This window comes from Pleurodeles waltl, chromosome 1_2, assembly GCF_031143425.1.
Source record: "Pleurodeles waltl isolate 20211129_DDA chromosome 1_2, aPleWal1.hap1.20221129, whole genome shotgun sequence".
In the NCBI taxonomy this organism is placed as follows: domain Eukaryota; kingdom Metazoa; phylum Chordata; class Amphibia; order Caudata; family Salamandridae; genus Pleurodeles; species Pleurodeles waltl.
The window spans coordinates 1346984042-1347009972 of record NC_090437.1 but is presented as its reverse complement, the minus strand read 5'-3'; the positions used below and the strand labels follow the sequence as shown (position 1 = coordinate 1347009972).

General features: G+C 42.4%; 1 protein-coding gene across 2 annotated transcripts in view; it reads left to right on the top strand.

Moving 5' to 3' along the window:
* The window catches only part of LOC138252457 (zinc finger protein 420-like), a 32298-nt gene extending 16493 nt beyond the window's left edge, over positions 1-15805 (top strand). For both annotated transcript variants that reach the window (XM_069205740.1, XM_069205739.1), the window contains exon 2: positions 9615-15805. In XM_069205740.1, coding sequence (XP_069061841.1) covers positions 9671-11983 — 2313 coding nt within the window. In that variant the 5' untranslated portion in view covers positions 9615-9670 and the 3' untranslated portion in view covers positions 11984-15805. The remainder of the gene's footprint in view (positions 1-9614) is intronic.
* Positions 15806-25931: the final 10126 nt, after the last annotated feature.

Here is a 25931-nt window from a genome sequence, read left to right as displayed (position 1 = left end):
ATTCCATTTCCATTTGATCCAGGTACATACTCAACTGTGAAGTTATAACTAGACATCCATCTGACCACCTCCTAATCCTAAGAGATACATTCTCCATCTCTCTACACAAACACATCTAACCACAAAGGGTATTCCCCATAATACAAACATTTTAAGCAAAGAATTGCCCAATATACAGCTAATGCCTCTTGATCAATAACTGGATATTGCTCTTCAGCACCCTTTAATGAGCGAGAAGCAAAACCTTCTTTTTTCATTTCGCTATCATCAACTTGGGCCAAAACTACACCCAATCCCTTAAGACTGACATCCGTCGATACAATTGTATTCCAGATGGCATCGAAATGTCGCAGAATATGTAATTTCCCAGTGCTACACTTGACAATCTTGAAGGCTTGGTCACATTTAAGTCCAAATGAACTAGGCACCTGTTATAAATGGGGTCTTTGGTTGGCAGTCAGGTTACCCCCTGTATAAGCAAGGACCCTCACTCTAGTCAGGGTAAGTCAAACACAATCCAAATTATCCTGGGTCCACCCTCTGGTAGCTTGGCACTGAGCAGTCAGGCTTAATTTACAAGACAATGTGTGAAGTATTTGTGCAATAAGTCATACAATAACACCATATAGCCTCACAAAAATACACCACACAGTGTTCAGAAAAATATATAATATTTATCTGGATAAATGCAGGTCAAAACCATTAAAGATGTAATAAGTAAATGTTGCGAGATCACTGTGAAGTGATATAAAGTGTCTTAAGTCTTTTAAAAGCAAATAGTCTCTTTCAAGCACAAAGTACCTGGTTCGCGTGCAACATCTCTGCAAAGAACCGCAGAGGCGGGACAGCGTGGTAACAAAGGGGTGTGCGTCGATTTCGCAGGCCGCAAACAGTGATGAGTCATTTAGTTTTCACGCAGGGACGGCTGTGCGTCGATTTCCGGCGCTCGGTCATTGATCCTCTTCGGGCTGCGGGGTTTTCAGGCACCGGGGGACGAATTGTGGATTTCCTGCACTAGTAGGACGAAGTCACAAGAACTGTGTCAATCCGGTGGGCGTTGTGTCAAATTTTCTACCTGACGGCAGGCGCTGCATCCATTCCTCTCTGGAAGTCAGGCTGCGTTGTTCCGGCTCAGCTGTGCGTCGATTCGGTGGGCAGTGCGTCAAATGTCCGGTTGCTACGCTGGTGCTGCGTCGATCTTCTCGGTGCAAAGTCTGGCTGCGTCGTTCCGGTTCGGCATGCAGTGAAATTTTCACCGTGCTGCAGGCTGTTTTTCGAATTTCACAGAACGAGGAGTCTTTCTTGTGGAGAATAAGTCTTTTTGGCCCTGAGACTTCAGGGAACAGGAGGCAAGCCCTATCCAAGCCCTTGAAGAGCTTCACCACAGCCAGAGAGCAGCAAAGCAGCAGGGCAACAGCAAGGCAGCAGTCCTTCACAGAAAGCAGACAGGTGAGTCCTTTGGGCAGCCAGGCAGTTCTTCTTGACAGGATGCAGGTTCTGGTTCAAGTTTCATCGCCAGGAAGTGTCTGAGTTGGTAGGGGCAGAGGCCCTGTTTATATACCCAAATGTGCCTTTGAAGTGGGGGAGACTTCAAAAAGTGGCTTAGAAGTGCACAAGGTCACCTTTCAGTTCAATCCTGCCTGCCAGGGTCCAAGTAGGGGTGTGGCAGTCCTTTGTGTGAGGGCAGGCTACAGTCCTTTGACATGCAAGTGTCAGGCCCTCCACCCTCCCAGCCCAGGAAGACCCATTCAAAATGCTGATGTATGCAAGTGAGGCTGAGTATCCTGTGTTTGGGATGTGCCTTAGTGAATGCACAAGGGGCTGTCAACTAAACCCAGCCGGACGTGGATTGTAAGGCACAGGAAGATTTAAGTGCAGAGAAATGCTCACTTTCTAAAAGTGGCATTTCTAAAATAGTAATATTAAATCCAACTTCACCAGTCAGCAGGATTTTATATCACCATTCTGGCCATACTAAATATGACCTTCCTACTCCTTTCAGATCAGCAGCTGCCACTCAAACAATCTATGAGGGCAGCCCCGATGTTAGCCTATAAGGGGAGCAGGTCTCACAGCAGTGTAAAAACGTATTTAGGGGTTTTACACTACCAGGACATGTAAACTACATAGGTACATGTCCTGCCTTTTGCTTACACAGCACCCTGCCCTATGGGTTACCTAGGGCATACCTTGGGGGTGTTTTATATGTAGAAAAAGGGGAGTTTTAGGCTTGGCAGATACTTTTTAAATGCCAAGTCGAATTGGCAGTGAAACTGCACACACAGGCCTTGCAATGGCAGGCCTGAGACAAGGTTAAGGGGCTACTTAAGTGGGTGGCACAGTCAGTGCTGCAGGCCCACTAGTAGCATTTAATCTGCAGGCCCTGGGCACATATAGTGCGCTCTACTGGGGACTTATAAGTAAATTAAATAGTCCAATTGGGTATGATCCAATGTTACCATGTTTAAAGGGAGAGAGCATATGCACTTTAGCACTGCTCAGCAGTGGTAAAGTGCGCAGAGTCTAAAAACCAGCAAAAACAGTGTCCAAAAAGTGGAGGGAGGCAGGCAGAAGGATAGGGGTGACCACCCTAAGGCTGTCTGGTCTAACAGCACCCTTTTTTAGTAGCACCCTCAACAGTTGAGAAACGCTGTCAAAATTCTGAATGAATTTTGAACACAATTCTGCCAGATGAAGAAATGATCACACTTGGTCTTTATTTTCCAGTTTAGGAGCTTTCACAATACTGTTTGCCAAATCAATCTTTAGACTCATTTCCTTACTAAAAATGGTGTGTCAAATAAGTTACAGTTGATACTCTAAATTTGCACTTTTCTTTATCACTAACCCTGCATTCTGCAGCCGCTCCGATACTCTCCACAATATTTCATCATGTTCTAGTTGATCTTGGCCAAAATGTTGTTTTTTTCTATTACAACTCTTTCTTTCAGTTTCTTTAACTCTTGTTCCAGTGGATCCAACATCATACGAGGAACTTGCTTACATTAGACACATGGTTTTGCACCATTCTCGATATTATTTTATTTTAGTAGCCCTAACCCTGTACCAAATACTTTAGGAAATCTTGAAAACATTTCAGCAGAGAATTCCTCATTCGCCATTAACAACACCTTCTGTTAGGAATTAGGACTTATTGTTATCCCCATGTCCCTTTGAGGCCCCAAACCTAAAAGGTTATCACCAGTAATTGTTTCTTTTTTACCAAATATTGAGTCCCAATTCTTGCCACCAATCATTGTTTATGGTGATTCAGAATCAGCAGGTACAGACACTTTTTTTTCCCTCCAACCACGATTTCCCACCCTGGCATTTCTCCTGGATCTTCATCTACCAATCCACCATCTCTTGCACTGAAAACAAAATTCTCTTCATTTTCTACACAGCTCACCCCTCTTGTTTATTTCCTCTACACACTGTGGCATAATGCCCTTTCTAACTACATTTCCTGCAGGATGCAAACCACCCAGGGCTATTGGAAAGATGTCCTTCACTCCCACATCTAAAGCACTTCAATCTACCATTTTTGGCTGACATCAAAGTATCATTCTGAGTAGATTTCTTTTTATCTCCATCCCTGCATTCAGTTCTATCATTTTTGTCAACTTCTTTCTCCGTATATTTACTAACTTATTTTACTTAATTCACGGTCTCATCGAAACCCATGCTGGCCTTTTCTTTTTCATCACGCATTTCATGCACCCACATGCTAGTGATTTCCGTACTCTCAACTATTGCTATTGCATCTTTCAAACTTGGATTTTTTGCAAGTAATTTTTCTTGCATTTTTGTTACTTGTGCATCTCACAATCTGATCTCTAACAAGAGAATCTGTCAGCCTGTCTGAATCACATATACGAGCTAATGTTTTCAAAGTTGCAACATATGTGCCAATTCTCTCCTGTTTTCCCTGCACTCGTGAGAAATTTGTGCCTCTCCAGTACCATGGTAATTTGTGGGCCAAACTGTTTCTCCGACATCATTAGACGGGTCGTAGACAGTATCGGGTTCACCTTCCCCATGCCCAATAGTAATCTCATCCAGACCCGCAGACACGCGCCTTCCTACTATTTACAAATTATGCAATAATATGGCTTGTTTGTGAATAGCTGAAAAAATGTCACCCCCTAAAGCAAGTAAATATGAAACAAATTTTTGTTTCCATCTTTTCCATGGCAAGATAGGGTCACTTTTATTTGAAACAAAATGAGGAGGTTCAGACATTTTAGCACCTGCCATAATATCTGAATTATTTTCTCAATTTCTTAAATCAAGTCTCCTGGGTTATGGATCACTGTAATTTTAATTTTAGGATTTCCGAACCACAGTATGAGGTGTGAACATAACTGCTAGAATAACACAATGGATCTGAAGTGTGCTGTAAGAATTGGTGGGGACATCATCGCTAATATTATCCAGTGAAAACAATATGTATTGTAGCTTGAAGATGTGCACATCATCGTTGCTGTTTTTAATAAATTAAATGTGCACTGTGAAAAATACTGGTGTGCACATCACGTTGTTGTGTAGGCTAAGATGATACTGCGGTTCCGCCCAATAATGCTTATGTCCACACTGACACACAATCTGCTTGTGACAAAGTAGATGTGCAGATCACCGATATACACGAGATGTGCACAGTGCCAGGTTCTCTGATTAAGAAGGTGAGCACATCACTGCTATGTGTTACGAAAGAACCTGTGGTGTCCGTAAACCCACAGTAACGCGATGTGGATTCATTCAGAGTCTAGTTGCACACATGTTCTCCCCCTGCATCTGAACGTCTTTCAGGCCTATACTATACTCTGTGAGAAAAGGCCTCTTTTGTAATGGTTATCCCCCCACTTTTTTCCTGGTCTGTGACATAGCATCAAAGTTGTTACTGCCCAGGGCCTCTGATAACCAGGTTCCCTGGGCCAGATCTCTTTCTCTAAAACTGCTGTGATGCATTAGCATAATTAGCAACCCCTTTAGCTGCTACTATAAGTCCCTAGTAAGCTGTACTTGAGTACCCAGGGCATGGGGTACAAAGGATAGGTCGCTGAGGGTGGCAGCACAGATTGTGTCTCCCTCGAGGGCCATGCATCCAGAAGCACCCAGCACTGCCTCTGCAGGTTGAGCGTTCTGGTGCAATCCTAAAAGACAAACTCGATATGGCACAAAGCCTCTACACCCTGTCCACTATACACTGCATACCCTATGGATAAGATACCCCTCTGGCAGGCCTTCCAGTCCTAAGGCATGGTGCACTATATGGTATGTGAGGGCATACCTGCATGAGCAATGTGCCCCTTCTGTGTCTTTGCCGAACCTGGGCCATAGTAAGTGAACAGAGCAGCCATTTTAGTACATGTGGTGGGCACTGGTCTGTAAATGTTTCACAGCCTCATGATAGCTACTCCAAACCCTGGATTGTTTGGTTCACTGATTCGCTCTGCACCTGGCAGCCCGGTGCCCTGCACTGAAGAAACAGCTGTGCCCTAACGGTCCCCGACCCTTTGCGACCTCAACACTCCAAGGGGACCTAACCTCTTAGTCTGCCAGTGCAGTACTTTTCCGAGTGGTCCCCGCCAGTGGCCTGACACCAACTCATCAACTTTCTGCAGCTGGTTCTGCAGGAACAGCGTCTCGCCTGAACCTCTCCAGCTGATCCATGGTACTCATTGATGACCTCAACGTACCTGCAAAAGGAGACCCTGTTAAATGCATTGCTTGATTTACTGTGAATTTTCAAAGTATTTCTCTTGATTTCTGTGGTGCATAATTACACACATAAAGACCATTTTCAATAAAACTTCAAAAATTCATAACTTAAAAAAGTACTTACCCAATGCTGGCCTTAAGTTTTATAAAAATCTGAAGTATGTTTATAAATTGGTCTCAAGTTATTCTTTTGAGTATGTGGTCTCATTTATTGATATTGTGTGTAGAACAAATGCTTTGCACTTCTCCAAGATTAGCCTCACTGCTCGCCAAGCTATGATAAAATTAGAGCATTAGGTGGTCTGGTTTTTCCCTCCTATAAACCAATGTGTGGTTGCCTGCACCCCTGCACAGTGTGCCTGGTTTTGAACGCTACATAGAGAGCCAGCCTTCTACAATAACAGATTAAGATGCACGGACAGGTTCTACTGACGTCCTCATTTGCCTGCGGACTGGTGGCCACACGCCTCTCTCCGATTCATTGCCTCTTTCAGCTATATGATGTCCCGCACACCAGTCAAGTTTGCCCTGCTCGTTGTCACACACAATCATATATTAAAGGCGTCAGTCTCACCCCGCTTTGGCAGCAAACCTTCACTTAGTCAGTCAGCTGCAATAGCAGGTAAGGGAAGTGTTTTACTTTCTGTGGGTTTACGTGGTTTCTAATTATTCATGGAATTTGGTGATGATTAATCTGTTTTCTCTCATCTCCAGTGTTGCATATGGGTCAATCCACACCAAATGTTGTCTTGAAATGTTTATTTAGAGTTACAAGCATGGATCAGCAACCTCAGGCAGCGAACTGGTCACAGCTGATCCCTTATTCAAATCCCCAGAACTTTCACAAGTTCCAGATGACTGTCACTGCATTAGTAATATAACTCAAATATTAATCCATACTTTTAGTGGTTTGCGCTTACAATGGTCGCTCCTCCACTAGGTTGTGGTGTGTGTCATCTCCCCTCCAATGTCACTTCTCCGCCTGATGAACGCAGTTGATGTCTGTTCCTGTTGGGGGGTTAATTAAGGTGTTGGACAAGCTTGATGCTTTCCCACTTGCTCAAGACCCTTATCACCTTCTGTACCCGGGCGCCACTGCTTTATCCCTTTGACCAAATAACCCCTCATATCCACATCAACATTTGGCCCAGTAGTGCTGGTGTGTGCTGCTGACATCTCTGAAGAAAGATCTCTTGGGGTTCCCAGCCACACACTGAGGTCCAGACTCGACCCCCGGCGTCCCTCTCCTCCTTTGCAGGAGGAGCTGCAGGAATGCTCTGCCACCAAATCCTCGGAGGCTGATACGAGCCACAGCGGCTCGGGCCTCTCTTCATGAGGCTGAAGGTAAGTGGAGGGCACCATAGGGTTGCACACAGGAAAACTAGTGTCCATGAAAAAGGAGTTCATAGTGCCAGCTGCTGCTAGGAAGTGTGGAAGCTGGTTTGCTCTGCCATACCCCAATCTCAGCTGCCATGTTCCCCTCCCAAGAACCAACAGTATCATTGACAGTTACTAGAGCTGTACAGTCGTCAAAGGCTAGCAGCCTCCTCTACAGCTAAGCCCTTCAGTTTAATTGGATTTTTGTTATGGTATTGCGTTTTTTAGATTTCTATTAGAAGTCATAATTTAGCTAAGGCTGGCCTCATGCTGTCTCTTGGTTAAGGCGGGGGTACATGCTTGGCAGGTTTCAAGTTACTGACTCTAAAAAAGAAAATCTACTGTGTTTTATGTGGTGGAATATTGCCATAAACTTCTTTGTTCAGGCCTAGGTTGTCACAGAATGTCTCTCGTATGTTCTAGACCTGCACGGTAATTTATTGCTTCACAATCCTCTCTTTGAAAATGAATGGAAGGGTCGCATGTTTTAGCTCTTTGGTCTTTTTTGTTGATGGTCTCTGCTTTTATCAGATTACAGCCATAATCTAATAGCCTACCATATGTGTCGAGGGGTGATGTTGGGTTTCTATCCATGGTCACCGTCATCTCAATATATTCGGATAACCGCTTGTGTATGATCACACACAGTTTTCCGCAGTTACTTGAGGAACGCCACAGATATTAGCGCACCATGGTATCCACTTGATTGCGGGCAAATCTTTTTTGTATTTCTATTGCTACAGAGGAGTGCTGGGTTGAAGACCTCCACTTCGATTAATGGGATTCCTGTGGAACGTACCACATGTAACTAGGGGGGGGTCAGAGTGTACAGAGACCAACAAAATGTACTTCTGCGTAATATTGAACAGGCGACGGCGAAAGCCTCAGTAGGGTCTGGTGTGTACCACCACAGAGGGTCATGTGGTGCAGTTGCCTAGGCCACTTTATTTTTTCGGAAACATTCCCCTGCAGCTGAAACTGCACAGTTATTTTTTTTCTTTTCAAGAACTCTACTTTATAATGACAGTTGGTTTGGGGGGGAGGGCGGTGTGACCGGAGAGTGTAGCTCTGGAAACTTTTACCTTCCCTTGGATTGAGGGAGCTGAGGGTCTCTGGCTTTGAATCCTGTGTCGGACTGCTCACCATCTGTATGGTGGGATGGTTTAGTCTGGTGGTGTTATTTGTGTTTGCATACCTGTAGGGTGAATTGACCTTATAGATGTTTGTGAATATATTCTCGACAAGAAGTGCAAAGTCCAAGTTACCTCCACCCTGTTGCAAGAAGCACCATATAATTGGCTCTGGAAATGCTTCCGAAGACTCCCTATGGACTTTCCCACTCAGCCGGCTAGAAGGGTGCACAAGTCTCTCTGCTGTCGAGCTGGGATAATGTCACTAGGAGATCTGTACGAATCTGTTCAACTCATGCCCTTTGATGAGATGACCCAAGTGTGCGGCATGGCTGCATGGTGATTCCCGACTCATGCAGTGTTACCCAGGGTCGTCACTCATGTAGGGTGATATCAAGACAGAGCCTCAACAGATGCATTAATGCAAATGGTGTGGGAAATAAGCTGTCCAGCACTTCATTACACTGGCTCACAGAGCTATAAGAACCACTAGATCCATAACCTTGACTTCCTCGCAGGCTAAATGAGCTGAAGGACTTACTGGTTCAGAGTGGAACTTAGACCTGCAACAGGTGCACCACATTTGTACAACCCACCTCAAGCTTATACTCTGAGCCAGCTGATCTGCAGGTCATGCGTGCTGAGAGACCCCTTGTGTGTCCCATATGCCTCCACGAGTTGGCTGTGTTTGGCCATATGGTTTGGTCATGTGGGCGCCCTAAGTCGATGGTTGGAAGAAGCCACTAGCTGCCTAACTGAGTGGACAGGAATGGGGCCCTCAGTGTCCCCCCAAACCTGCTCGCTGGGATTCATGACCAGAAACGGGCAACAGATCCACCATCAAATTTATACATTTGGCCTTGGCTCTTCGAAAATGGCAAACAGCCATAAACTGAAGATCGCCGGCTCCCCTGATTTTGGGAGATGGACAATAGTCCTTTATGAATTTTCATTACCTGAACTGGATGTGACTTCACACCTGATGGAAAATGTGCACAGTCTAAAGAAACTCTCTTTACTGGAAACTGATCCCAAGGCTGTAAACCTCCAATCTAACATCAAACCGCTTTAGAAGGAGAACTGAGTAGCCACTTGTATTAGATATCTGTATAATATCTGCGGTTCATCAACTTTATTGCATACAGCCTGACACCCCTGTAATATGCTGAACAGTATATATCTTGTAGTAGCATCCCGCTATTGATGGCTGAGTGAGTGGGGTGCGACCTTGGTGTGTGGGTGGGGTGCGACCTTGGTGTGTGGGGAGTTGTTTTGTTTTCTGTGCTCTAGGTTTGTGTAGGGAAACAACAATAAAGAACTAGTAAACAGAATCGATCCACAAGGCTGTGTTTTAAATCCATTTCTTGTTTTTTGTTTACTTCGCAGATGCTGGACCTTTAAATGCACATGAGAGGCTGTGTAGGAAAACACTTTCCGACAACATGGAATCATCAGCATCAAAAGAAAAGAAAGCATTGGCTTTGCAGAAAGAAACCCGGAAAGCAACGAACCATTCAAAAAAAGGGCGTACAACAGCAACAAAAGAAATACAGGATCAGTCCTCTGAATATGAGCGAAGTAAAAGCAAATTAAACCCCTGCCATAAAGGGACAGCCCGCACAGAACAAGAGCATGATGAGGGTTGGTCATGTGAAAAACCTCCAGGGCAGAACAATGATCTTTTGTCTCATCGGCAGAAACCAAACTCCCAAAAAACGGTAAATCAGAAATTGTTTGAATGTAGGGAATGTGGGAAAACATTTCGAAACACGTCGGTCTTCAGGAGGCATAACAAGTTGCATTCAGCCATGACGTCGTCAACTTCCAAAGTTAAAGATGCTATACGTGAAAATCAACAGGAGAGCAACTCTAAAGTAATTAAAGTGTATGAGTGCAGTGAATGTGAAAAGACTTTCTCTTCGCCTTCACACTTTCTCATACACCAGAGGACACACACGGGAGAGAAACCTTATGAATGTGATGAGTGTGGGAGACGCTTCAATAGGAGAGACGGCCTGAGAAGTCACCAAAAAACCCATACAGGAGAGAAAAGAGAGAAACCGTACAAATGTAGTGAATGTGGGAAGAGTTTCTATCCTTTATCACATCTTCTGATACACCAGAGGATTCACACAGGAGAGAAACCTTTTTCGTGTGATATATGTGGAAAACGGTTCAGCCAGTCATCACATCTGTCAATACACAGACGAACACATACTGGGGAGAAGCCATATGTTTGTGATATATGTGGGAAGAAGTTTATAGGTGCCTCACATTTAAAGATGCATAGTGTCATTCACACAGGAGAGAAGCGCCACAAATGTGAAGAATGTGGGAAGGACTTTCGTGATACATCATGCTTGAAACTTCACATGCGAGTTCACACAGGGGAGAGACCCTATCAATGCAGTGACTGTGAGAAGTGTTTCAGCCACCCTAGTGATCTGACCACCCATAAGAGAACACACACAGGGGAGAAACCTTACACATGTAGCGAGTGTGGAAAGAGTTTTGCACGGCTTGACGGTTTGACTGTTCACGAACGAACACATACAGGGGAAAAACCATACACGTGCACGGATTGTGGAAAGAGTTTCAGCCTGTCTGGTGTTTTGGCAAATCACAAGAGGATCCATGCAGGCGTAAAGTCCTATAAATGCAGTGAATGTGGAAAGAGCTTCATCAACTCATCAGGACTCTGGAAGCACCAGAGAATACATACTGGAGAGAAACAGAGGCCATATAGTTGCAGTGAATGTCCAAAGAGCTTCAAAAGAGCATCACACCTGGAACTGCACAAGTTTACACACACAGGTGAAAAACCCTACCCATGTGGTGAGTGTCACAAAACATTTAGCCAACCCTCAAATTTGAAAGCACACCAGAAGATTCACATTGGAGTAAAACCATGTGCATGTACTGAATGCGGGAAACTTTTTGCTAACAAATTTACCCTGAGAACTCATAAGCTATTGCATACAGGTGAAAAACCATATGCCTGTAATGAATGTGGAAAAAGATTCAGCCAGTCAGGGAATTTAGTTAAGCATCAGATGATACACTTAGGAGAAAAACCACATTCATGTAGTGAATGTGGTAATAGTTTCCGGTGTCTCGGTGATTTAAAATCGCACCAGCGAATACACACACAAGAGAAACCATATACTTGTCCTACGTGTGGTCAGAATTTTACACATTCACAGCACTTAACGAGACACCAGCGACTCCATGCTGGCATTAAACCCTACACATGTAACAGATGTGGGAAGAGTTTTACTGACTCAGGAACCCTGGTCATTCACAACAGGCTTCACACTGGCGAGAGACCTTATCCATGTTGTGAATGTGGCAAGGGGTTCACAACATCAAGCGCTCTGAGAGCTCATCAAACATTGCATACAGGAGAGAAACCATATTCGTGTATTAAATGTAGCAAGAGCTTCAGACATTCACATCAGTTGACTATCCATCGCCGAACGCATACTGGAGAGAAACCCTATGTATGCAATACATGTGAGAAGAGATTTGCTGATCGTGGATCACTGATTAAACACCAGCGAATACACACTGGGGAGAAGCCATTCGCATGCAGCGAGTGTGGGAAGGCGTTTGCAGACTCTGGATCCCTAGTCAAGCATCAGAGGATACACACAGGAGAGAAGCCCTACGTGTGCAGTGAATGTGGGAAAGGCTTTGTTGACACACGATCTCTAAACAGACACCAGCCCACCCACTCTAAAGTTACAAAATCCTAATTGATCCAACAGTGAAATAATGATAAACCAAAATCTATCTTAACTACAAAAGGTTTAGTAGTTGGGTGGCGATTGCTTAGTGGTTGGGGATTTCATCATTTGTGGGTGAGGAATTACATTTTGGATGGAACCAGCATATTAGTGTATTATTTAATGAAGTTAGATGGGTGGAGTCCACAGAGGTCTTCATAAGTATCACTATTTTGGAATTGTTCCTTAACGATAGGGTTTGAAATTCAGGAAACACCAGCAACTGAGAGTGAATCTGGAGAGGTGGCTGGTGTATTTGATTTGCTGTAACCTCTGATAAAATTATCCACTAAACAGGGGAACAAAAAATGGTTCTTCGAATTTGCTGTCATTTCTGGTTTGGGTGTTTGTGCTGCCCTTTGTATTATAGCTTGTGTTTGGGTTGAGTAATGTTTGGCTTTCTTCTTTACGGTGTCTCCCGTATTCTGGATGCTGCTGCTTGCTTCCAGTACCACCTATCGTTTACTTCAGTCTTAGAAATTTCTTTGCGCAGGCTTCAGTAGGGAAGGACTTCGGTAGCTTTCTTACTGAGTTGGTGCTACGCAAATAGCTATGGATCCATAAATCCAAGAAATCAAGGGCACAGTGGGCATTGTCTTTAAGGGGCAAACAGCTGCCTGGGCTTCTAGTCGTGACTTGGTGCATATGCCCATTTAAATGTTCCTGTGGCATGTTTGTACCGTGCTGTTGGTTTGCTACTTCTCTTGAAAGTGCGTCTAGCTCTAGTGACTGTATAATGTGAGCCCATTATAATGTAGCCAGGTAGCGATCACACTGCGATTGTGGTAATGCCATGGTGCTTGTGAGCGGTAATGAAACCGTGTGGTGCAAATTGATTCTTTTGTAGTACAGTGTATGACACTCCCAATGTTTTTCAAATTAGGAGACTAAAGCGCAGAGCGATAAGTTGATAGCCTGGGATAGCATATTCTGGGAAGCTATGAACACTTCGATAATGCGCCTGTGGGGCCTACGTTGCATAGACGAGAGAGCGGTGTGCCAGGGCAAATAGCTGCATTGGGTAGTGATGCTCCTGTGAAATACATCAGTACAGCTGAGTGGAAGTGTGGGGCCAAAGGTGGTGGTTTTACAGCATGTTCTTTCTTTAGACTAAAGAGTGCCTTTCCTCTTTCATATGTGCACTGCTGATCACCCTAAGGCCCTTGATGAAGACAATTTATTGACACCCGAACCTGGGTCATCTAAATGTGTCAGTTGTCTACGTAGAGGAAACCATGAGCAATTATCTTGCTAAACCTCTTTTGGCCTGAAATTCAAAACCTCTTTAACTTAGTGGCAACATTGGGATAACAAAGCTTTTGCAAATATAAGTCTGAGGGTCCATCTGCTATGGTGGGTAAACACTTCAAGTTGTATATGGTTGTGGCAACGTGTTACTGTCCACCGCAATCTGTATTTAACATCTAGAGTAGAGCTTGTATTAGTATTGTACATCACTGCCCTGTTCTGACACCACCTTGGAGCTTTCGATAATTAGTGCACTTTATCTACTCCGTTATTACTTCATTGTCTGTTGGTGCAGCACTAGCTGTGTGTTTTTATGCACACAATCCAGGAGACTTGCGGAATGATGTTTGTTGATTAACATTTGTGTTGCTTCTTTCTGCACCTATGGAACTCCTTTAATATGCACTTTGTGGATATTACCAACGCTTGTCAAGGCACTAAAATGTCTTTAAGGTTTCTTAAATGCAACATGCTTTGCTGTAATTTTCTTTTAGTAAAACATTTTAAATGAATTCAGAAATCATTCCTGATCTTGTAGATGCATAAGCCTCTACCTTATACAAAATGTGTTAAATATGATGTTACAATCTTTCTTAACTCTTGTGATGCTTTGTAATGATGTAGAAGCTTTTAAGATGACATGTAATCTCTTTTTATAAACTGAATTAGCAAAACCTATTCAACTGAAAAGCAACATCACAAAATAAAATGACGGGCAGAGTGTTGAAACCTTTTACAACTCACAGCCAGTCACAGATCTGGGTTTAATTAATCGTTATTTTGCTTGCCACGTCACACCAGTTTGGAAACTATGGGAGCAGTCCAGCCCGAACTGCCAAGCCAGGAGCTCCCTGGACAGGATTCAGGCATCCTTGGACCGGTTTCAGGGTATCACCCTTCATCTGTCAGGCTGAATCCAGGGGCGCGGCGAGCAAGGGACCCACCCCTGGGCACTTCTGAAAAAGGCTTTTTTTGTTATTTAAAGGATTGGACCCCTCATTGATGGTTCTAAGTCCAGAAGTGAATACTTAGTCATTTGATTCCACTCTGGCTTACCAAAATCAGTCACATCTTGTCCCTGTTTCACTCATTTGTGAAAATGGTGCAGAGGCAAACATGACTCTTTGAACAGACAAGATGCCCATCCCTACAGATGCGAAGGAACAAAACCAAGGCCATCAATATGTACTGCACCCATAAGACCCTGAAATTAACAGTATTGTCTGTGCTTGTTTGTAATTTTAGTCTTTCATTCATAGCAATCAAGCATGGATACATAATCATGGGTGAAGTTACCCTGCCTGCCCCCAGTTTAAGGAACGTTTAGACCAACCCAGTGCCACACCTCACCCTATTCATGTTTTCAGGCATAGCTTTAAAGTGCAGTACTTCCAAAACCTGGTAAAGGCACTACAATTGTGAATAATGCATAAGCATTACAAAGAATACAGGTTTAGAGAAGAGACACCAGGCGGTTGATGCTGAAACAATAAATCATCTTAGTCTTCTTTCATTCATGTTATTTTCACAGTTGAGGTAATCCTTCCCTGTGTCTGCTCATTTAATGTCTTGAAGGAATCCGAGCCCATTTGATCCTATCTCACCCATCCCCTCCACTCCAGTGCACAGTTTGTATTTATAACTCCCTGGCGCAAGAAATTACTCAGTACACTTATATAAATTAGAAATCAAGTTGGCATGCAACCCATAAACAGCTAACTGAACAATACTACGCAGGAAGTGTTTACTGAAATGGTCAGTTCAACAAAATGAATTCAGGCACACAATGGAACTCATTTGTTTATGAATAACACACTCAGCATACCACTAAGAAACGTATTTTAAATGTTCATTTTAAAATCTTAATCTTGTACATAAAATATGAATGGTAACCATACAGAATGCATAAATGAATGCAGTGAAACATGTCAAGGTCATAGAAAACAGCATGAATATTTCTGACAATGTTACTGAGTTTTTATCATCCTAACACCCTCAGGCCATTTCTAAGCAGTAAATAGCAAGTTAGAATTTCTGAGATGGATCACACAGCGTACATTTGTTTTTTATTAAATGCAAGCCAGCTATTCTCTATTGCTGCTGAAGGCTACTAATTCCTGTCCCTGATTTCATCTGTGACTGAAGCACTGGAGACTGGTGTGACCTCTTTTGTGATGGTGCCAAGTCCCTCTTTGACTATGATTTGATACTTACGTTTTTATGGTATCTAATAGACAATTGACGTATATTTTGAAATCGGAATGAGTTCATGCAAACATTAAGGCATCAACAAGACTAAAGAATCATGGCAACAAATGTGTTACCTCGATTATCATATAGATTATAGTTACCCAGCATTATAAATATCAAAAATGTGTCGTCTCCAACAGTAAGTGGTCATAACACGAACATTTTTTTTTGCAGTTCTCAATAACTTTGTACTTTTTTTTTTAGTTTAAAGAAAGTTTCTTGACAATTAATACAATTATTCAAAATATGTAAATACATTTGATGACATGAATAAATAATACAGTAACATTTCAATTTCATGAAACACACTTATTTGCAAAACCCAAAAGATATATTAATGCTTTGAATTGGAAATATATATGTTAGATGCATATATTTAAATATATAGCTGTAGGAAGTTATGAACAATATAATTAAATACAATAAATTATAAAGGAAAACAGTTCATGGTGGTTTAGAAACCTCTTCCTTTCTAGGAAAATGATTACACGAAGAGTAAGCCAAAGAGTTAAGGTAATTCGTAACAGGGATCCACAACATATCTCTTTTAATAGCAAGGGATAAAGGAGAAACATAAGCTTTATCCAATCTGTGATTATAACATATACCATACCACCAAGCTTGAAAGGATAATTTAGAAGAATCCTTCCCTTTTTTTGTATTTTGTTGAAAAGCAACAGCCAATAATAAATCTAAGATTTAAGATATTATTTCTTGGATAATGGGACCATTCCTTTGCAAGGCTGACTAAAAATATATTTGGAAAGCTTAAGGTAACTTGAGTGTTAAAAAATAGTATTAATTTGATTCCATACCTTAACCGAAAATTGAAATGTATATGGACAATCAAAAAGCATATGTTTAAGATCTGAGACCGGCTTGTTACAAGATCAACAAGAGGATGGAAGATTAGAATTCATTATATGTAAAGATGATGGTGTAATTAATAACCTATTATATATAAAAAATAAAGTTAAATTGCATTAGCTGCTCTTGAGGATTTCCGTATTTTAATCCACTCCTTATTCCATAAAGAAGGTGAAAATGAAATCTCTAAATCTTTTTCCCACTGTATTTCTATTGCGGGTTTACTCAGGAAGGGCTGTAATTGTTTGATAAATGAAGAGAAGCCGGTAGAGACTGTAAAAGTAGATTCTTGATTGGAGAAGGTCGAAGAAGAGGCTCTTGTTGTTCTGGAAAGGATTAATATGAACTATTTACGACATGTATTAAAGCTTTATATTTTCTATCAAAAGAGGGCGGAAGCGAAAAAAATTGTGCCTGTACAAAAGAAAGGGGGAATTAATTTTCAAATAGTTGGTGCACCCATCTTAACCCCTTTAAATGCCACACTTTCCAGTAGATAGTTCTATTATTCAACTTGATGTATTTATTATACCAAATTGAGGAATTTAGGAGCTGTACTCTGTCTCCATTGTATGGAGCAAAACTAGGCTGTAGAATTCAGCATGAATTTTTCAAAATAGGAAGGGAAATAGAAGTTGGTTTATTTGACAAAGTTAATACCTCTGGAAATGTAAAGGGGAAAGCAAATGACTTTTCAACTTCAACCCATAATGGTAAAATAATAGAATTGTCTTCATTAAATAAATAGGAAGCTTGTTTAAGGGAAAGGGCCGTATAGCAAGAGCGAAGATTAGGAAAGTTAATCCCTCCACAGCTTTTAGGCTTCATTAATTTTTGGAGGGACGTTCTGGGTCTTTTGCTTTTCCTTAAGAATTTGGTTAGAATAGAATTTAGCCTCTTAAAATAAAGACATGGGAATATTTGATAGAGAATTATAGGAAGCAACATCATTTTAAGAGTCTAGTCTACCCCACCAGGATAAAAATAAAGGATTCCATTTAGAAATAAGAGAATCAAGAGTAGAAAACAATTACATTTTTTTTACAGGAAATGGTATCTTTAAAAGAAGGTTTAAACCAAAGACCTAAATATTTAATTTTATCATTGTTCCAGTGAAAATGTGAAGATTTAAAATCTTCAGGAAGACAGAATTTATTTAAAGGAAGTATTTCACACTTATCTTTATTTAACTTACACCCGAGGTAGAAGCAACATTTTCTACTTCAAATAGAAAGGTAGGAAGTGAAGATTTAGGGTTTTATTTAAAAAGTAAGATATCAACATAAGCTGAAAATATTATCTGCCTTTCTCCATATTGGAAACCATGCAAGCTTGGATTATCTCTAAGTTTCAATAAAAAAGGGTTCAAAAGCAAGAACAGATAAAAGTGGTGACAACAGACATCCCTGAAGAACTCCTCTATAAAGCGAGAACGAGGGAGAGATGAGACCACATAGACAAACAGCAGCTTTAGGAGAGGAATATAATAAGATTAGATTTATGTATTTAGTGTCAAAGCCAAACCATGAAAGCGTTGGAAAAGTAAAGAGCCAATTAACACAAAAGCTTTTTCAGCATCTAGAGCAATTGCAGATAGTCTTTATACGCCACAGACTTACTTAAGATATTAAAAAATAATCTTGTGTTGTCAGATAATAGACAACCTTTAATAAAAACCAGACTGCTCCCTACCAATTAATTTAGAAAGAATCAATTCCAAACGCATTGCAATAATTTTAGCGAAAATTGTATTATCTAAATTAACTAAAGAAATAGGTCTATAATTCTTACAAAACTTTGGATCTTTGTTATCTTTTGGTATAAGAACTATTAAAGCCTCTTGAAAAGAACCTCCAGAGGATTTTGCCTTGACAAAATTGATACAAAGTTTAAATAATTGTGGAACCAAGAGTTTAGAAAAATGAAAATAAAATTTACTAATAAAGCCATCTGGGCCTGGAGCTTTACTCTTCTTGATAAGATTTAATGCATTTGGGATGTCTTTAATGGAAATATAATTCTCAAGAGCAGAAAATGCATTGGGGGGGGGGGAGTACAGGTGGATTAATGGAAGACAAATATTGACCAATAAGATCCTGCATGGGGTAAGATTCAGGAGTATAAGAAATGAACAAATTCATCCAAAAGCTCATCATTTTTATGTAATAAACAATTTGACGAATTAAAAATAGGATCTATCTCTGTTCTATCTTTCTTAATTTTAAGATAATTTGCTAGACGTTTTCCTGATTTCATTTGGCCGCCATAGTACTTAGCACTAGATTTAAGAACATAAGAATTAGCAATATCCATCGAGTTTTTATTGAAAGTAAATTTAGCTTGAAGTAAAACATTAAGACAACTTGCAGACTTGGTAGAGTAATATAGATTTTCTACATGTTTGATACATTTCAGCAAATTAACTGATTTTTTTAGTGGCTGTTTTCCTCTTATTGGCAACATAGACAATAATATAATCCCTAGATGCTGCTTTGAAAGCATCCCAAATGGTTTGAACAGATAACTGAGGGGGTATCATTTTCCACAAAGAATTGTGATGCAAATTGTGAGAAAGTAGCCTCTTTCTAGCCTTGTTACCCCCACTTTTGGCCTGTTTGTGAGTATATGTCAGGGTGTTTTCACTGTCTCACTGGGATCCTGCTAGCCAGGACCCCAGTGCTCATAAGTGTGCCCTGTATGTGTTCCCTGTGTGATGCCTAACTGTCTCACTGAGGCTCTGCTAACCAGAACCTCAGTGGTTATGCTCTCTCTGCTTTCCAAATTGTCACTAACAGGCTAGTGACCAATTTCACCAATTCACATTGGCATACTGGTACACCCATATAATTCCCTAGTATATGGTACTGAGGTACCCAGGGTATTGGGGTTCCAGGAGATCCCTATGGGCTGCAGCATTTCTTTTGCCGCCCATAGGGCGATCTGACAATTCTTACACAGGCCTGCCAGTGCAGCCTGAGTGAAATAACATCCACGTTATTTCACACCCATTTACCACTGCACTTAAGTAACTTATATGTCTAACCTTCACCTGGTGAAGGTTGGGTGCGAAGTTAATTAGTGTGTGGGCACCCTGGCACTAGCCAAGGTGCCCCCACATCGCTCAGCGCACATTCCCCGGACTTTGTGAGTGCGGGGACACCATTACACGCATGCACTATACATAGGTCACTACCTATGTATAGCGTCACAATGGTAACTCCGAACATGGCCGTGTAACATGTCTAAGATCATGGAATTGTCACCTCAATGCCATTCTGGCATTGGGGAGACAATTCCATGATCCCCCGGGTCTCTAGCACAGAACCTGGGTACTGCCAAACTGCCTTTTCAGGGTTTGCACTGCAGCTGCTGCCAACCCCTCAGACAGGTTTTTGCCCCCATGGGGTCCAGGCACCCCTGGCCCAGGAAGGCAGAACAAAGGATTTTCTCTGAGAGAGGGTGTAACACCCTCTCCCTTTGGAAATAGGTGTGAAGGCTGGGGATGTGTTGCCTCCCCCAGCCTCTAGAAATGCTTTGATGGGCACAGATGGTGCCCATCTCTGCATAAGCCAGTCTACACCGGTTTAGGGACCCCCAGCCCTGCTCTGGCGCGAAACTGGACAAAGGAAAGGGGAGTGACCACTCCCCTGACCTGCACCTCCCAGGGGAGGTGCCCAGAGCTCCTCCAGTGTGCCACAGACCTCTACCATCTTTGACACAGAGGTGTTGGGGGCACACTGGACTGCTCTGAGTGACCAGTGCCAGCAGGTGACGTCAGAGACTCCTTCTGATAGTCTCTTACCGCTCTTAGTAGCCAAACCTCCTTCCTAGGTAGCCAAACCTCCTTTTCTGGCTATTTAGGGTCTCTGCTTTAGGGAATTCTTCAGATACCGAATGAAAGAGCTCACCAGAGTTCCTCCGCATCTCCCTCTTCACCTTCTGCCAAAAGATTGACCGCTGACTGCTCAGGACGCCTGCAAAACCGCAACAAAGTAGCAAAGACGACTACTGCAACCTTGTATCGCTTCATCCTGCGGGCTTTCTCGACTGTTTCCTGGTGGTGCATGCTCTAGGGGTAGCCTGCCTCCTTCCTGCACCAGGATCTCTGAAGAAATCTCTTGTGGGTCGACGGAATCTTCTCCCTGCCACCGCAGGCAACAAAAGACTGCATCACCGGTCCTCTGGGTCCCCTCTCAGCACGACGAGCGTGGTCCCTGGAACTCAGCAACTCTGTCCAAGTGACTCCCACAGTCCAGTGACTCTTCAGTCCAAGTTTGGTGGAGGTAAGTCCTTGCCTCCCCACGCTAGACTGCATTGCTGGGTACCGCGTGATTTGCAGCTGCTCTGGCTCCTATGCACTCTTCCAGGATTTCCTTCGTGCACAGCCAAGCCTGTGTCCCTGACACTCTAACTTGCAGTGCACAACCTTCTGAGTTGTCCTCCGGCGTCATGGGACTCCCTTTTGTGACTTCGGGTGGACTCCGGTTCACTCCTCTTCGAAGTGCCTGTTCCGGTACTTCTGCGGGTGCTGCCTGCTTCTGTGAGGGCTCCCTGACTTGGTGGGCGCCCCCTCTGTCTCCTCATCCAAGTGGCGACATCCTGGTCCCTCCCCACAGCAGCATCCAAAAACCCTAACCGCGACCCTTGCAGCTAGCAAGGTTGTTTGCGGTCTTGGGAACACCTCTGCAAGCTTCTTCACGACGTGGCACATCCATCCTCCAAAGGGGAAGTTCGTAGTCCTCTTCGTTTTTGCAAAACACCAAGCTTCTTCCATGCGGTGGCAGCTTCCTTGCACCCTCAGATGGCATTTCCTGGGCTCCTGCCCACTCTCAACACTGTCGCGACTCTTGGACTTGGACCCCTTGTCTTACAGGTACTCAGGTCCGGAAATCCACTGTTGTTGCATTGCTGGTGTTTGTTCTTCCTGCAGAATCCCCCTATCACGACTTCTGTGCTCTCTGGGGGTAGTAGGTGCACTTTACACCTACCTTTCAGGGTCTTGGGGTGGGCTATTTTTCTAACCCTCACTGTTTTCTTACAGTCCCAGCGACCCTCTGCAAGCTCACATAGGTTTGGGGTCCATTTGTGGTTCGCATTCCACTTTTGGAGTATATGGATTGTGTTGCCCCTATACTTATGTGCTCCTATTGCAATCTATTGTAACTTTACACTGCTTGTATTACTTCCTTTTGCTATTACTGCATATTTTTGGTTTGTGTACATATATCTTGTGTATATTTCTCATCCTCATACTGAGGGTACTCACTGAGATACTTTTGGTATATTGTCATAAAAATAAAGTACCTTTATTTTTACTATATCTGTGTATTCTTATGATATTGTGCATATGACACCAGTGGTATAGTAGGAGCTTTACATGTCTCCTAGTTCAGCCTAAGTTGCTTTGCCATAGCTACCTTCTATCAGCCTAAGCTGCTAGAAACACCTCTTCTACACTAACAAGGGATAACTGGACCTGGCACAAGGTGTAAGTACCCACTACAAGCCAAGCCAGCCTCCTACACAAACTTCTCAAAAAGTTGAGTAAAATTAGAATCAAGAAGTAAGGAATTATTAAATCTCCTTCTATTACTTGGCTGATTATGTGCAGTAAGGTCAAGATCCATACTCACTGGAGCATGATCCAAGATTAATATAGAGCCAATTTCTGAACCCAAACCATGTTGTACGAGACACTGTGAGACAAATAATCAATCCTTGACTGGGAAGACAGTTCAGGGGGGGAAAGTTGAATATTCCAGTAGTGTAGGATTACACAATCTCCAAACATCTGTTAAAGCTCTTTGTTTAATCATAGAGGTAAACTGTGAGAAATTGGTGGATGGTATAAATCTAGAGTTGGATTTACAATCAATATACGGGTCCATAACCATATTACAGTCTCCCCCAAAAATTACATATTCATCTGAAAGAGTCATCAACCTAACAAATATTTAATTACAGAAAGATTTACCAGGTTGGGTAGGAGCATAAACATTAAAGATAGTTAAAGTTACATTATTATTAATATACATTGAAACTATAACCCATCTACCCATCACATCAAATTCTTTTGAAATATCAGAAATATTCAAAGCTTTATGGCACAGTATAATGACTCCATTTTTCTTACCAGTGCCCGGAGCTGAAAAAACATGACCTACCCATTGCCTGTTAAGTTTGGTTACCTCATTATCCGATATATGAGTGTCTTGAAATAGGGCAATGTCAGCCCTCAATTTTAATATATGTGTTAAAACTCTTTGACACCTTAATTGGGGATCCCAAACCTTTAACATTCCATGAAATAAATCTAATTGTCATTTAATGGAAAGAGTATATAAAATAACCATGAAATATTGCAAGTAAACCAACTACTGCTGAGGAAAAATTGAACCAAAAGAAATATTTTGATGTATAGAAAAATAGGAATATTACTATGAACAGGAGAAAGTATAATTAGAAATAGGAGAAGAGAGAAAAATAGGAAAAGAGGAGGAAAAGGAGAAAGAAAGAATGAACAGAATACAATATAGAAAGAAACATTAAAAACAGAGAAAAAAAAACCAAACAGAACAGTTATTCAAAACATACCTATAAGACAAAAAACAACGTGAGGGTGGTGAAACCACAAAGGGAAGACGACGCAACCTTTCCTTTACTCCACTACTGCAGACACTGGAGGGAAGAGAGACCAGGCCACACAGGTTGCTACCACAAAAGACAGGTACTTTAAATAAGTAGAATCTAAAAAGAAGAAAATAGGAAAATTAAAAACCCTTTTCAGGCAGAAAGCGCAAAAATAGTCTCCAGCAACGATGTAGTAAGTATAAAAAGGAAATGTGAGGTGGAAAGAAAAAAAAATGTCGGTCGCAATCGATTCCTCAAATGACCGTCATCCAACTCAGAGCATAAAAAATATCTTTCATATAATTTTAAAGGGAATAATGCAGTCCAGGCATATTCCCCTAACGTTTCCTCTCTACGACATCAATGAAAAATACCCTCAAAAACGAGCCTGCTCCCTCGACTCCCACCGCCGTCACGGAGCACGGAAATAGGCGGCCATCTTCGATCCGTGCCAAGCCACGCCCCAACTTCATACTTTTTTATGAAGGATTATGAGGAGAGGCGCAGAATGGATCCATATGATAGAAAAGCTTGAATGGAAACTGTCACAGCGTTCACAGCATCCACAGAATGGTAATTGAGAAATATCCATTGAAAACATTTTAATATCATATAAACAGCATAATATACAAAAAATACTACATACAAAAGAATTGCATACTGTCAGTGCATTAATAAACTAGAAAATGTAAACCAGGCAAATCATTTTGCTTCTTACTAATGTGGTGGCAGGGCTGCACTCTCTTCTTTTTTTTCTGAAACGCAGGAAGTGTTTTCCCTTTCTATGCCTAAAATAAACAATTAAAATAATTTTCCCAATCCGTTGCACTGGCATACATTTTCCATGATTTCCCTGTTTTTATTTTTCATAAGAGGTAGAGCACTTGAAGTGACATGGGAGTGAGCAATGCGGTGGCCTGTCATTGTTGGCTTAGTGACCACTGATGGAGGAGATGGGCATCTTCATTGAAACAGGTCATGTAGGTCCAGAGATTCCGGAGATGGAAGCTCGATTATGGTCAAAACAGCTGGTTGTATTGTTGGCTTTGTTGATTGATCTAACACCGGTAAGGCAGCATTACTGAACATATTTCATTATTGGACATTGCAGTGCCTTACAACAGGTTTGGTGCATCTTCTGTGGTTGAAGCCGTTGTTTCACGTCGATAAATATGGCCCTCTCATTTTTGAGCTGTCAGACAGTGTACCAGAGTTTAATGTTTGTGGTTCCCATTTCAGCTAATGGCCCACAACTGAGCCTATCTATTTTGTAAACTACCCAGGCCATCTTTAACAAGGTTATGGGCTGATGCCATTATTGTGCTTACAGTTTACATTCAGTTTGCATGCCACTGTCAATAACTTTAAAAAAATGTTCATAATTTCTCTATCGTTTTTTCTTATATTCTCTTTTGGAGTACATTTGAATTTCAATATAAATCATGAAGCCTAATTTGGAATGTTTACCTTTCACGGGTTGTGGACCCAGAATGAAATCAATGAAGTCCAATGTTTTCACTAATTGTGGAGAGATGCTGCTTCACAGCTGTAATGTGCTACCAATGTTGGCACAGCTTACCCACAGTGTACGTGGTTATACTTCCAAGTGTATGTTTAGTATACCTAGCGTCTGCTAGGATAGCTGAAGGACCAGGAGTCTTGGGAAGAAATCTGTCATTAGGCCATAAGGCCCTCTCTTCACCGTGTAGCATGAGTAGTAAAAAGTGATACCTTCCATCGAACTAAAAAGTGACGGTTATCCTTCACTGGAAGTAACACAAATTCTTTATCTAGGACGTCCTAGACCCCTCCCCTTTAGTGATGTCACTTCCATGTTACAAGATTGTGGTGGGTCAGGTGACCCTGTGTAGTCATGTGACCTGGCTGTGACCCACGGCGAAGCCTGACCCGTACCATCTTATGACTAGTTGTGATGTCACCGTGCTTAAGTGACTGGGCTATGTGACCTATGTTGTTAGAGCAGCAGCTGGAAAGAGACCTTTAAGCATTGCCCGGGCCTCTTGGGCTCCCCTGAAGCAGAGTGCTGGCTGTAGGGCTTTATAGTAGTTCTGTTTGATCAAGTGCAACGTAGGCACCTACAGGTATAAAGCTGGGTCAAGGCCTAGAGCACTATACGTTGCTGCAGCACTGTGTGGATCATCACAGAGTACACTGCGTGGGTCTGCAATCCGCTCTCCAGCGCCTTGACGCAATAAGTGTGATGGAAGGAAGGGAGCATTGCAGATTTGTCTGAGGATGCCTAGGTGAGGCTTGCCAATCTGGATCAAACTGTGGTGTGATGCCAATGTAATCTATGCCCACTTGTTCGATAGGATTATAGAGTGAACGAGTGAGAGCCAGAGAGAGTGTGCGTGAGCCCATCGCTAGTGCTCATGCCTGTGTGAGTCCGCAAAGCTGCTGGGACTGTCTGCAGCGCTTCTATGAGCTTAGAGGGAGCTCAGCACTCCTCCCTGACCGAAGCCTCCTGCTCCCCTCCCACCAAGGGCCTCACTATGTATGCAGCGGGCAGGGGGCGAACAGATCCCTAGTATGGGCACAAATTCAGAGAAGGAGAGTAAGTAAGATGCATGAGAAACACATGGAATACAGGGTGAGGAAAAGCCCTTTTGTGCTATATGGAGCTGATAAATCTAGGACCCAGGTAGAAAGGGGGATTCTATGGAACCTTTTTGTTGCAGAGGTAAAGCACAAGTTACACATAGAGCGTAGTGTTTTTTTCCTTTCTTTGCTAAATGTTGTTTTTTATTTCAGAAATCTTGGGCTATGCACTAACATCCACACTGATTTCCTATTTCCACGGTGTGTTAGTGAGAGGACAGCAGCTGCCTTAGGTCTCACACTCCTCCTGATACAGAGCACATGCAAAGGCAGGGGCAGGGAAAGCACGTTCACTTCACAATAG